Raw genomic sequence first — 14397 nt, forward strand, 5'->3', positions numbered from 1 at the left:
CTCAGTTTCCAATTCTTTGCCACCAAAAAAAGAGCTGCTATAAATATTTTTGTATAAGTAGGTCCTTTTATCTTGTTTTTTTTTTTTAATTTATCTGGGATATAGACCTAGTAGTGGTATTGCTGGATCAAAAGATATCCCTAATTTAATGGTCCATTGGGCATGGCTCCAAATTGCTCTCAGGAATAGTTGGATGGGTTCATACAGTTCTATCAACAGTATATTGAAATATTTAGAAATTTAGTCTCAATTTTGCCATACTCCCTGTAATATTTGTCATTTTCCTTTTTTTTTTGGTCATATAGCCTGGCTGATGGGTGTGAGGTAGAAACTTAGAGATATTTTAAATTGCATTTTTCTAAATAATAGTGATTTGGAGCATTTTTTCATATGGCTAAAGATATGTTTATTTTCTTCATTTGAAAACTTCCTGTTCATAACCTTTAACCATTTGTCAACTGGAGAATGCCGTGCTGTCTTATACATTTGATTCAGTTCTCTTATATATTTAAGAAATGAGGGGGTAGCTGGGTGGCTCATTGGATTGAGAGCCAGGTTCAGAGATGGGAGGTCCTGGGTTCAAATCTGACCTCAGATACTTCCTACCTGGGTGACCCTGGGAAAGTCACTTAGCCCCCTTTGCCTAGCCCTTACCACTCTTCAGCCTTAGAACCAATACAGACAGAAGGTAAGGGTTTAGAAAAAAAGAGAAAGAAATGAGACCTTTGTCATAAAGAAACATTTCCCAGTTTATTGTCTCCCTTCTAGTTGCATTGGTTATGTTTGTCAGAAAAATTTTAAATTAAATGTTACTTTTTTACATCCTGTTTGGTCACACTTCCCTTATTCATAGTTATGGCAGGTAAATTACTTTGTGCTCTCCTAATTTGTTTATGGTATCACTCTTTATTTTTAAATCATGTATCTATTTTGACTTTGTCTTGGTATAGGGTGTGAGTTGTTTGGTCTATGACTTGTTTCTGCCATACTGTTTTCCAGTTTTTTCTGGAAGTTTTTGTTAAATAGTGACTTTTTACAAAAGCTTGGATTTTGGGGTCACTAGGTTTCTATGGTCATTTTTTTAAAAATTAAATTTATCTCAAGAGACTGATTTTTGTGTAAGAATATAAAAGTTTATTGATTATGACAGGTTTATTGGTTAAACCAGTATCATAACCAATTAAGTGATATAGTCACCACGGCTCTTTTGCAATCAAGGACAACCCAAGTTGGGTCAGGCAGTCTAATAAATAAATAAATAAAAAGTTTTGGAGTTCATTATTTAGTTCCTCCCTTGACTATCCCAAAACATCTTTAACTGGTGATATCTGATTAAGAGATGGTCCAACAACCTATTCACCCCTCCCTATCCTTACAGGTTGTGTGAAGAAAACTAGCTCCATCCTGCCGTGGCTATCTAATGGCCTTGGACTCTTGCCACCCCAGGCATCAGCCTGAGTGTCAGCATGCTGCATCACTACAGAGGGAGGAGCTAGGAGAATATATAAGGCCAGAGGAGTGTCAAGGAACTCTCTACCTCCACTCTTGAATAGAAAAGTGTGTAAAGAATGTATAGGGCAAAAGCCAGCTAAATGGAAATGCTATAATCAGGTTAATTCCTTCCCTCCATCTCCATTTCCTCTCTCATCTCTTACCTTCTCAATTTTATTAATTTTATTAATTAAACAAGCAACATAAGGACATTTCTACCTCTTATCTCTTAACCAAATTAATTAATGTTAAAAGACAAGAAAAGGCAAAGAGCAGCAGACTAGATGGTATCTCTGATCCAGATCTCAAACACAGGAAATATATGAAAAATAAATTCTCACATTATTTACTACAGTGTGTGGAATGCCTAATCTATTCCACTGATCCACTACTCTCTTTCTTAATCAGTTGCAGAGTGTTTTGATAGTTGCTATTTTATAATACAATCTGAGATCTGGTATAGCTAAGCTACTTTCCTTTGTATTATTTCTTGCCATTAATTCTCTTGATATTCTTGGTCTTTTGTTCTTCCTGATGAATTTTATTACTTTTTCTATCTCCATGAAATAATAAAGACAGGGACTTGATTTAATATTCTTTTCAGTCTGACCGTGTGAAACTTTACAACACTTCCAATTCTTTAGCACAGGGTTTCTCACATAGCAAGGACGTAAAAAATGCTTGCCGAGTGGCTGATAGTTTTTTCAGTCAATCTTCTGGTAGCACAGTCGTCAGTGTCTTCACCATCCTGGTGGCCCCCTCTCTGGGCCTACTGCAGGGTTTGAAATAAGAAGAAATTTGAGGAATGGCCTTTAAGTGCTATAGGAGCCAAATACTATTAAACGCATCCGGGCCTTTCCTCATTCCAGTCTGTTTCCTCCTGGTACATTTCATCTATCCGTCTCTTTTCAGGCTCATTGCCAGAACCGGAGAAGCTACTACTTTGTCCCTCACCTCCCCCCTGGCCCGTCACTAAGCTTGGATCAGGAAAAGAGGCTAAGCAGGGGGCCCGGGCCCCTTCTGTAGCAAGGCCAGGATTTATTTTTGCTTCAGTGGACGGATGAATAGGGACATCTACAACCTTTCCTTCTGCAGTTACAGTGACCTTTCCCCCGGGACACTGAAGCAGGCGGAAAAATGCAAATCCACAGTGTGTGTAAGAGACCTAAGCATTGCCCTCCGTCCCGCCCTCCGGCCACCCAATTTGGGAGCTGAGCCCTCAGCTTCCGGTGCTGAGGACGGGGCGGGGCATCCCTGAATCCTCTGACTGGTTGAGACTTTCTCCACCTCTTCTTCTACTTGGCCAACCCCGGGGAGGTAGAAACCACATCTCCGGAGGGGAGGGAGAAGCATCTACCTGGGGCTGGAACCGCGAGGCTGCTGTGGCTCTGCAGCTGCCCGGGGTGAGTGAGTGAGTGCGTGTATGCGTGGATGGGGCCGGTCTGGGGGTACCTCTCTCCGGGCTCTCATCCTCCCTTCGCCCGAGCCCCACTGTGGGAACCTTCGGCCGTCGCCAGACCAGTTGGAGCAAGCTAGCAGCATTCCTCTGTTGCTCCCGCTTCTCCCAATCTGCACCTGGGCCACCTCGACCCGGAGACAGGGTCTGAGACTGAAGACCCTAAGACTCCTACCCTTCTGCCCCACTTCCCTCTCCTGCTGCCAGCCTTCGTGCTGAGCCAGAGGAGCAGATACTAAGTCCTTGAGCTGCAGGAAAAAAAGAGGGAAAGCAGGGTCTGGTCTTTTGGCCACCTCCCCTCCTCTTCCCTCCCACCCCCCACCTCTCTCCCGCAATCTGGATGCTTGTTTCTCGTTTGCCCTTAGCAGGATCATAGGGTGGAAGAGTCATCTAGGTAGTCTAGGCTTCCTGCTGGCGATCCTGCACGGGAGGGGGAGGAGGAGGAAGGAATATGGCCTTAAGGATAGGTGAAAGCTGAGGTATACATATATGTACCATGTTGCACCATCAGGGAAAGGGGAATGGAGGGGAGGAAAGGATGGCTGCAGTCCTTTGGTTCATTATTGTCTAATGGATCTAACACTACAGAGAAAGATAATTTGTGGTCTAGTCCTGGCTCTACTTTTGACCTGATATTTGACCTTGATAAACTAATTTAGCTTCCCCAAAGCCTCAGTTTCCCCTTGTGTTAAAATGAATGCACCAGTAGGAGGCTTAGGGAACAGTATTGACTTTTCAAGGCATAGCTTCTTAGTGCTTCCTCTCTTTAAACTTGGTATCTAACAGTCATAGCTCACAAAAAAAAAAGCAACAGCAAACAAATTAAGTAGTTTTCTGCTTTGCAAAGGCTATTTTGTGTTTACTGGTTTTAACGTGATTCTTTTAAATAGCAAACTTTTAAAATATTCATTTGAGGTTCAGTTTACATGCAGCTTTTCAGGAATGACTCTGATGCCTAAGGTGAGGAGCACTTGTTATAAATGTGTTTATAAATAAATTATGAATAGCTTTCTTTTAGAAGAAACCAGAACTGAGCTCACAGTGTTTTAGGTGCATTTCATTAACTCATAAACAGCAACATTTGACATAACAGTTATCTGGCAACTGGGCATTACAGTTGATGAATAGAGAAGGCTCAGAAAAGCCCAAATACATAAGATGAAGTTAATAAGAACAGTAGTACATTTATGTAGAATTTCTGGAGTTTTCCTCAAAACCACTCCATTAGGTGGGCAGTTGATATATTATTACTACTATATAAAATATGAGGAAACTGAGACAGAGGTTCAGTGACTTGGTCACAGAGCTAGTAAGTGTTAGAGCTGGGATTTGAATCCAAGCTCCCTATTATATTCATTAACTTCAGGAGAGTTCAATAAGAAACTCTTTACTTTTACTTTATGTATTTATTTTAAAAATCCTTACTTTCCATCTTTGAATAAAAACTTTGTATTGGTTATAAGGTAGAAGAGTGGTAAGGGCTAGTCAAGGTGGGGGGAGGTGTTAAGTACTTGCCCAGGGTTACACAGCTGGGAACAATCTGAAATCAGATTTGAATCTTTCTGACTCTAGGCCTGGATCTCAATCTACTGAGCTACCTAGCTGCTCCCTTTACTTTTATTTTAGGTAAAATTCTTAAAACAAACAAACAAAAAACCTCTTATCTTCTTGTCTAAAATCAATACTAGGTATTGTTTCCAAAAAAAGAAGAGCAATAAGGGCTCTGCAATTGGAGTTAAGTGACTTGCTCAGGGTCATACTGCTAGGAAGAGTCTGAGATTAGATTTGAACCCAGGATTTCTTGTCTCTAAGCCTGGCTCTCTATCTACTGATCATCTATCTGCTCCCTTCAGGTATAGTTCTATTAAACTTAGTTATTTATTGTCATAGTCCATATTAGAGTTTAAACAGCAAATCAGAAGAGCCTTCTAGAGATGCTATGTTGATAGCACCAATAAAAGAGAGATGATATCTTGATCTTTTCATTATTCATTCATGCATTCCTTCAGTGTATATCAGTGTTGGATATGTTCAAGGTACTGTGCTAGGTACTGGGGATACAAAGACAAAAAAATGAAACTGTACTTTTAAGCAATCACTTTTTACTGGGAATAAACATGTACAAAAACATACTAATATTAAACATAAGTATTGCCAGATTTGGAACTTGTCTATGTGTGTATATGTATATATATAAATCGATTTATGTGTATGCATATATGTAGTAGCCACACTTAATACTTAAATCTTGGATAAACCAGAGTTTTCAACTTTACCCCTGCTAGAAGGACCTGGTGAGAAGTAAAAACATAAGAAAATTGGTTTTTAATGTACCTCCCTTCTTTTGATGTCCCTGTCAGCAGACAGTGCTGATGTTGAGGAAGAAAAGAACCTGATGCTCAGTAATCTCTGGATTATATTGTCAATCCTGTCCAGAATTTACCATTCATTTTCAAAGATACTCTTTGTTTTTAATAGAACTATAGAAATAACTGAAGGCAAGAATAGTTCTTAAACTCTTTGTAACCTCTGGGTCTATCTTGTTTCGTATTGACAGGACCTCAAGCTCAGTTGGAAGGTACTTTAAGAGCCCATCTTGTCCAGATCAAACATTAACAGGAATCTTCTCTTCAATATCCACAATAAGTGAATAGTATACTTCTAATTGAAGAACTCTAGCCAGGGGCATCAGTTCCTGAGATTTTTTTGTAAAGCTTTAATTATTATGAAGCTGTTTCTTCCATCTTGATGAAAATTTCCTGTTGTAATGCTACACTATTGTTCCTAGTTTTGCTTGTAGAGCTAAGTAGAATAAATTTTATCCTTCTCTTAAATGATAGAAATATTTGAATTCTGCAATTATAGGACCTACCCTAAGTCTATCCTTCTCTATATTAAAGATACTGCTGGTTTGGTCTTCCTGTTTTCTCACTTTTTGTTCCCATGAGAATCACTGAAACTTCCTACTGAACATTAGGTTTTATAAGTCTTGAGAGACTATCCTGTCCCAGATTCATGCCTTAGGAAGACAACATGTTTTCTTTTTGGCGAGGTCAGCTCATCATGACTCCATTGGTACCTCTCAATAGAGAATTGCTATCTACTTCTAATCATCTTTTTCTCCTCTGACTAATACTTGGTGGCCTTTCTCTAGATGCTATGTATGAGTTGTCACCATTATTCTTTCCTGAGAGGCTGTTTTCTCTTATGCAGCTTTGCTGTCTATGGGAAGTGCATATTTATGTAGGTACACATTCAGCTCCAATGGTTTGGTTGTCTTATTCCTCTTCCATTTGAGAGATGTATTCTACTCTCTAGCCTCCTGATGTAGGTTACGATTCTCTTTTACATCTTGAGATTTTTTTCTTCTTTGTTTTTCCTTTGAAGTGGTACTCCATTGATTTTCTCATCCACATAAAAGCAATTACCTTTGTTGGGAAAGAACACTTTTTGATTACATCTGTCAGTCAGAATCAAGTATGAACAGGGCCTGTATTTATACCTTCTTGAATCAATCAGAACCATTGTGTGAAAAACCTGGTTACCTCCTAAGCAATTTGTATAAAAGGAAGGAGTAATTTCAGAACCAGCTAAAGATCTTGTGGAACCAAATCACTGGAACAACTAGTGAAAGGAGAATGGAAAGGCAGGCCTGAGATGTCATATAAAAGCGAAATATTAAAGAGGACAGGCAACTCTAAGGCATATCTGAGCAGAAGAACTGGGTGGGTGTACACCACCACATATGTACTGAAGGACCTTTTTCTGTGAAAAGATTTGCTCTTTCTTCAGCTTCTCCTTTTTGGTGCCTGTCTTGCCATAGACACTAATATAGTCTGTTATATCTAAATTTCTGCATCACCCATGGAGAAACTAGGGGTTAAAGAGATAGATCTAAATGTAAATTTAGACAAAGAGCCCAACCTTTACCTAAATGTTAAGAATTTTCTTACTGGAGGTTAGAGCAATTTTAATGCATGTATAGTTTTTTTAATCTTGAATAAACTCCATAAAGCCACATAAGAAGGACATAATGGGCCATTAATGTTGCCCCTGGACCTAAGATGAACTAATTATTATACTGGTGTTATATATTCCCCTAATCCTTTTACCTTCTCCCATAGTAGGGAGCCTAATCTTCATTTTGCTAAAACATGAATGTTATTTTGCCTGGAAGGAAACACCTATCTGAGAAGGAAATTGCCCTTTATTACTTTTATATCAGTGATTATAAAACAAGGAATCGCATATAATCTTTTAGTTGGACATCTGCAACTGTGATTTTAGAAATAGTCTCAATTAGTAAATTAATTTTGTAAAGGCATAGTCGTAGATGAGAGTTAGCTTATGAGCTTCTGTTATTAACCTTGGAATGGTAAGTGCATAGCTTGACTGAATCCTGATTCCTGAAAAAGGTAGCAGAAACAATTATTGAGTCATTTGTAGAAATTAGGAATTTATTACGAGCACAAGATAGTATTTGCTTTGGTGAAGGATTTATATTCATTATAAGTTCCTCAGAGTTTTAGGACTGATAGGTGCTTCTGACTTATCTTTACGTCTGCTTCCACAGTCAGTATGGCTTACTATAGTTAAGTCTGATTATGTCAGTCTATATTATTTATAGAATCAGTTAGAGATGCCTAAAAAATGTATCATGATAGATTCATTCCCATACTTACTGTGATTGTTATTTCCACATTGCATTGATGGGGATAGTGCTTGTGGTGCACCATGAACCATATATTTGTAGAGGTTAGGGCATTTAAAATAGGCCCTGATCTTTTAAAATCCTTCTGATCTCTAAATAAGCCTTAGTTGGTGCTAAATCACCAGACGGACAAAGGCAAATAAGGACTACCTGTCTTAAACCTTTATTGGCATTTATTAACACTCTTAGCAAATATTTCCTAAACTTTAGTAACACATTCTGAACATTTGGTTTTGTTAATCGCGTGTGTTAATTAACTTCCAAAAGCCTATAAAACAAACTGTGAGTATCTATACAGGGTCTTTGCCACAGGCTTCTTGTGGTGAGACCTCCAACTCTGGATATTTTCAGCTCTGGACTATGGCCCAGAGAAGCTTATTTGTTACATATCACAGTATTTTCAGGACACAGACAATTGCTTTTGTCTTCTTTACTAGTTGGACCTGAGTCTATTGTTTTCTTTGCTAACTCCTATAGCAAGTCACTAGCAAACTTCTTGTCCTTGGATGGGGAGTTTTTTCATTGGGGTGCCTGGTTTGAAGCTCTATGGTTGAACATTTTTTTCTTTAATCAATATATTTCCACCACATCTCTAATGTAAACTAAAGTTCCCTGTTTTAGGCAGTGTTCCATATTCATGGATTCTCAACTTTGCAGAGAACCTTGAAGATGTGGCTTCTCATAACTCTTGTTTGGGACCAAGCCTGGCAATTATAATTTTCCAAGATTCCAAGACCCTTACCTTCTGTCTTAGAATAAGCACTGTTATTGGTTCTAAGGCAGAAGAGTGACAAGGGCTAGGTAATGGGAGTTAAGTGACTTGCCCAGGGTCACCCAGCTAGGAAGTGTCTGAAGCCAGATTTGAACCCAGTACCTCCTGTCTCTGGGTCTGGCTCTCAATGTACTGAGCCACACAACTGCCCCCTGTTTTTTTTTTGGTAGTAGTGTTACATTCATGTAACATACTTTTTCATGTTATATCCCAATTGATGGCTATCTACATCATTTCTAGTTCTTTGCTTCTACAAATTGCTGGTATGAATACTTTAGTATACATGGGGTTTTAATTTTTTTCATTGGCCTTTTTGACCATATGCCTGCAGTGGAACACCCTGAGTCAGAAGTTATTAGCATGTGTGGAGATAATTTTAGGGTTGTGACTTAAAATCTAAATTAATTGGTCTCCAGGGGAAAAAAAAATCCCAAATAAAATACCCAAGTCAGTCTGGAAATTTATGGTAATTCTAATTAATGTAGAGGGAAGGATTTAAGGAGAAAAAGGGAAGAAGGTATAGGATTTCTCCTGCCTGGCCTGTGCCAGGGGAGTTCAAGATCTTCGCCACTAGGTTTCTGAAGATTAGAGACTTCTAAGAGAATAAAGTTGCAAAGTAAAGGAGAAAAACTCAGCCAGAAACTCACCACCGAACAGGATAATAGCTATAGCCATGCCAAGATGCTGAAAGGCCCAGCACACTGCCACCAGCCAAAGGTACCAGAGAGAGGAAGTGACGTGAAATATATAGACCTTTTTGTCTTGTGTCCCCTCCTCTAAATTTTCATGTCTACCAATCACATCAGAGGCTTTTCTCCAGGACTACCCATTCTTTAGTTCTCATCTTTTTTGATTAGATTATATCTTTTGAGTTACTTAACACTTCTTTGTTAAGATCACCTTTTGTTAGTTACTTATCCTTTTTGTGATTAATTTACCCGTTATAGTTACTTAGCACCTTTTTGTATTAAGATCTAAAAATAGACTTAGCTTAAGGTTCTAGCTTCATTATAAAGTAAGAACTAAGTACCTTCATTGTTCAATCAGGAGATTACAATTTCATCTTCTCCATAAAGTAAGATCTAAATAGGGTGGAGTAATCTAAATTTCACACGTTAGCTACTCTGTTCACACAATTCCAAATTCCAGAGTGGTTGGACTATCAATGTATCAATGTGCTTGTCTTTCCACAGCCCTTCCAACAATGACTATTGCCATTTTTGGTCATTTTTGCTAATTTACTGGGTTCAAGGTGAAACCTCAGAGTTATTTTGATTTGAGTTCATCTTAGTAGTGCTTTGGAACATTCCTCATATGGTTAATAGTTTGTAATTCTTTTGAGAACTGTTCATATCCTTTACCTGTGATGACTTAGATAGAAATCTAACTTAGAGCTATATCTTGCTTTTTTTCTTTTCTCAGTTCATCGTTTTTTTAAAGTTAACTTCCAACATTGTCCTCTTTTTGCGTCTTCTGTGTTTGTGTCTATTTCTTATAGGACTAAACAAAAATTCAGATAGCATTGCTCATCCTGAAAGACAGCTTTTATCACCTCTAAGTACATTTAATCATTTAAAATATTTGAGACTCTTTGAAAAGTTGTTTTCACAGAAAAAAAATACTAAGAACAGCATTTAATGTTTATTAGATTATTTCATAGAAAAATAGACTGGGATGTGATTAAGTGCTAGTCACAGAATTGGGAAGATGTGTATTCTACTCTTACATACCAGTTGTGAGATGGTTGGCAAGTCAAAGCCCTCCACAATGTGATGAAACCTCCTACTTTTCCAGTTTATTTGCACATTACTTTACATATACACTTCGATTCAGTGACTGACCTCTTTGCTATTCCTTATAGAAGACATTTCATCTGGAGACTCCTTACATTTTCGTTGGCTATTCCCTATGACTGAAAATATCTCCTTTATCTCTATCTCCTGGCTTCCCATCAGATTCCCAGCTCTGATCACATCTTCTGAAAGTTAGCTCTCAGGATCCCTCTTAATGCCAATGATGCCTACCTTTTTATTATTTCCAATTTATCCTTCATTTGTCACATTTCTATATGGTGATTTGTATATTGCCTCCCTTATTAGACTGTGAGCTCCTTGAAAACAGGGAATGTCTTTTGCCAGTTTTTTTATCTTCATTCCTTGGCATAGTGCCTGGCACATTTGTTGTTTAGTTATTTAAGGAACGACCAACTCTTTGTGACACCTTTTGGGAATTTCTTGGCAAAGAAACTGGAATGGTTTTCTATTTCCTTCTCCAGTCCACTTAACAGATGAGGAAACTGAGTCCAACAGGGTTAAGTGATTTACCCATGGTCACACAGCTAGTGTCTGAGGCCAGATTGGAATTCTGGATTCCTAACCCCCAAGCACAGCACACACTACTGTACCACTTAGTGGTACATAGTAGGCTACTAATAAATGCTTGTTGACTTGACTTCTCCATGTATGAGGCAACTCTCCAAGATTATAGGGTACAGAGCAAGTATGATCTGTATTGACAGAAGGAAATTCTGTACTGAGTTTCCATGCTAGTAAAATCAAAGTTTACCCCAAAGCATTTGCTTAAGGGATGCTAAAGTTTAAAAAAAAAAGGTAGGTTCAAAATTTAGTGCAATGGATTTAAGGCAGATTAATTCTACATCAGTTGACATAATTAAACAGTAGGATGGGTTTTTTAATTTCCCAAAAATGTTGTTCAATCATGTCCAACTCTTTGTGACTCCATTTCTTGGCAAAGATACTGGAGTGGTTTGCCATTTTCTTCCTTTCATTTTACAGATAATAAACTGAGGCAAATAGACTTGCCTGAGGGTCACACAGCTATTTGAACTCAGGATTTGATACACAGGCTTTGAATTCAGATCTTCCCCTTCATTTTATCCATTCTGCCATCTAGCTGCTTAAAAAAATGATATCTTATATTTATAGAGGAATATATACATACACCCACACATATGTATACATGTTCATTGAATGAATGAAATTTGTTATAAAGTTCTTAAACAGTTATCCTATAAACAGGTATTTATTCCTTCTCTCCTTCCTCCACCTCAACCTGCCATTTTAGTCATGGGGCAAGCACAAAAAATAAGTACTTTGCTCAAAGGCATACAATTAATTTGGGGAACATTTCAGGAAAGAACTCAAGTTTTCTGATTCTAGGGCCACAGTCTTTCTACTTTAGTGTTTGACCTTTCTGTAGATTAATCCTTTAAATACTTTTTATTTTCTATATGTTTTGATATACTTGATACTTTTCATTAAAAAGTACTTTCTTATTTTCATAGTCTTTGAAGGTTGTTGATGTCTTTCTTTTATTTAGAGTTAGGCTGGACTACTGACCTGTCAGATTCCTTTCAGCTCTGACATTCTGTGCTTCTATAAATAAGGAAATGGTTGGAAGAGCTACCTGTTTTGCCAAGAGTTGGAAAGATCAAAGAATGGTAGAATGGAGATTAAATCCTTTGAAAATCTGTGCCCTGAGATGTATGTCCCCTACAGAGAAAGGTTTCTCCTAAAGCTACTTTTGATTATATTTACCTGGGGGATTCTATGTTATACTCCTCTCTGTGGTTCTCAAGTTCTATATTCAATTACTTGTTTAAACTTTTGTCCACTTTCTTCCAAAGGTAACCATCCTTAACTTGAAAATCAGCCCTCTTCTTAAACTTCAATTTTTAAGATTACCTCTTGTCAGGTGATTTCTCTATAGGGTACTTATACTTTGCTGGTTGAGCTATTTCAGTGAAGTTCTTTGATATTCATCATACATATTTTCAGAGTTTGCATAATACCTCATCTTCAAAAAACATAATTTCCCAGCACAATATTGGCTTGACACATAGTAGGCACTTAGTAAGCGCTTGTTGGCTAAACAAGTTGTGGCATATGATTGTGATGAAATACTAATGCCCTGTAGGAAATGATTGTTTTAAAAATTAATGTTTCATTTTAAAATAATATAATTATATAAGTATAAAATAATATAAAATGCTAGAAGACCAGTTGTTACAGCAGCCATTAATAACTAAGAGTGAAATATAATTTAATAGTAAACATTTCATTTCTTTTTGGAGCATGTGTTTGCTTGCTGATCTATTTCTCCTTATTCCCCCCCCCCCCCTTTACACAGGTGTTCCAAATAACCCCATGTAAATCTTGGAAGAATGCTGTAGACTGTTGAAATTGTTGCAAGAAATCTTTCTGGAAACAACATTTTGTCATTTCATTCAATGCCTAACATTGTAGACACAGAAAGATCAAATGATTCTGGAAACGGTGACCATAAGCTTGAAAGAAAATCTCCAGAGCAGAATCTGAAAGTTGCTGTCAAATCCTTCTCCCCCACTGATGCCCCAACAACACCTCTGGGTTCTGGTGGAGATGGTCGTTATCCATGGAGTTGTCCAGTGACTCATACTCGAGAAAAAATCTATGCGATCTGCTCAGACTATGCCTTTCTCAACCAGGCAACCTCAATCTATAAAACTCCCAATTCTACTCTTTCTTCTTGCCTTGCCAATAGCACTTCTGTAACTGTTGGAAACAATTCAGCCAGATATATTGGTATCCCAACTAGTTCCTCTGAGATCATCTACAATGAAGATAGTAACTTGGAAAACTTATCTAATAGTTTTGGCAAGCTACCACTTGCCTGGGAAATTGATAAATCAGAATTCAATGGAGTGACTGCAAACTTGAAAAATAAAACAGGTAAGGGAAAATATAAAGGAAAATGCGTCTTTTAATAAGGATATATTTGGTTTTTAAACTTTTTTTTTATTTTTTGAAAATTGTATTTAATTAGTCAATTTAGAACATTTTTCCTTGGTTACAAGAATCAAATTCTTTCCCTCACCTCCCTCACCCCCTCCCTTAGCCAACATTGCAATTCCACTGGGTTTTACATGTGTCCTTGATCAAAACCCATTTCCATATTGTTGATGTTTGTACTAGGATGTTCATTTAGAACCCACATCCCTAGTCATATCCCCAGTCATATCCCCTTGACTCATGTAATCAAGCAGTGTTTTTCTTCTGTTTTTCCACTCCCACAGTTTTCCCCAAGAATGTGGATAGATAGTGTTTTTTCTCATAGATCCCTCTGAGTTGTTCAGGGTCACTGCATTGCCACTAATGGAGAAGTCCATTACACTTGATTGTGCCACAGTGTATCAGTCTCTGTATAATGTTCTCCTGGTTCTACTCCTTTCGTTCTGCATCAATTCCTGGAGGTCATTCCAGATCATGTGGAATTAATAAGGATATATTTGGAGAAATAAATGATTTAAAATAATTCTCCTCTAATACAAAGATGAAGATTATTATTAGGCATATCTAACTTTGTACCCTTTGGAGGCAGCTCTATGCTATTTTGATAATTTGAAATTATCACCTTTTTAAAGGAACCAATGTTTTTCATTAAGGTATTTTCTTTTTGCATTCTGATTTATATAATAATACCCTCTGCATTGTATGTTTTAAGTTTTCATGGAGTCTTTACATGTATTAACAATGGGGATGGTGCTATGTGGAATATATAATTTTATGCCCATGTTACAATTGAGCAAAATGAGAAGAAGTTAAGTGGATTTTCCCTCTTCACTCTGCAAACCAGTGGCTAAGCTTAAATTAGAACCCAGGTCTGTCAACCTAATAGTCATTACAGAGAAAATGCTTCCTAAATTTTAAAGTGCTGTACAAATACTGCCTCTTCCCTTTTTTCCTTTCTTCCAGAGTGATTGAGCTAGAATGAAAAGGTAGAAATTTGCTTTCAAGATTAGTTTGTGTTGAACTCTTTTAGATCTTTCTTCCCACCATATTCCACTCTAGTTCTACCCCAGGAATATCTCTAGTAAGCTAAATGAACCCATACAACACTGAATGCAATTACATCTTTGAGCCTACTCAAGGTTAAGAGAGAATGTTTGTATTTCATGGCATATGCTTC

At 37.6% G+C, this 14397-nt stretch overlaps 1 protein-coding gene across 3 annotated transcripts in view; it reads left to right on the forward strand.

Moving 5' to 3' along the window:
• Positions 1 to 2724: 2724 nt before the first annotated feature.
• Positions 2725 to 14397, forward strand: part of BIVM (basic, immunoglobulin-like variable motif containing) — a 42279-nt gene continuing 30606 nt past the window's right edge. For 2 of the 3 annotated variants that reach the window (XM_007501321.3, XM_007501323.3), the window contains exons 1-2: positions 2725 to 2894; positions 12580 to 13160. In XM_007501321.3, the coding sequence (XP_007501383.1) occupies positions 12680 to 13160 (481 nt within the window). In that variant the 5' untranslated portion in view covers positions 2725 to 2894; positions 12580 to 12679. Of the gene's footprint in view, positions 2895 to 12579; positions 13161 to 14397 lie in introns of those variants that run through there. The other variant, XM_056807305.1, reaches the window with a different exon arrangement.

The sequence above is a fragment of the Monodelphis domestica genome, chromosome 8 (assembly GCF_027887165.1).
Source record: "Monodelphis domestica isolate mMonDom1 chromosome 8, mMonDom1.pri, whole genome shotgun sequence".
NCBI lineage: Eukaryota > Metazoa > Chordata > Mammalia > Didelphimorphia > Didelphidae > Monodelphis > Monodelphis domestica.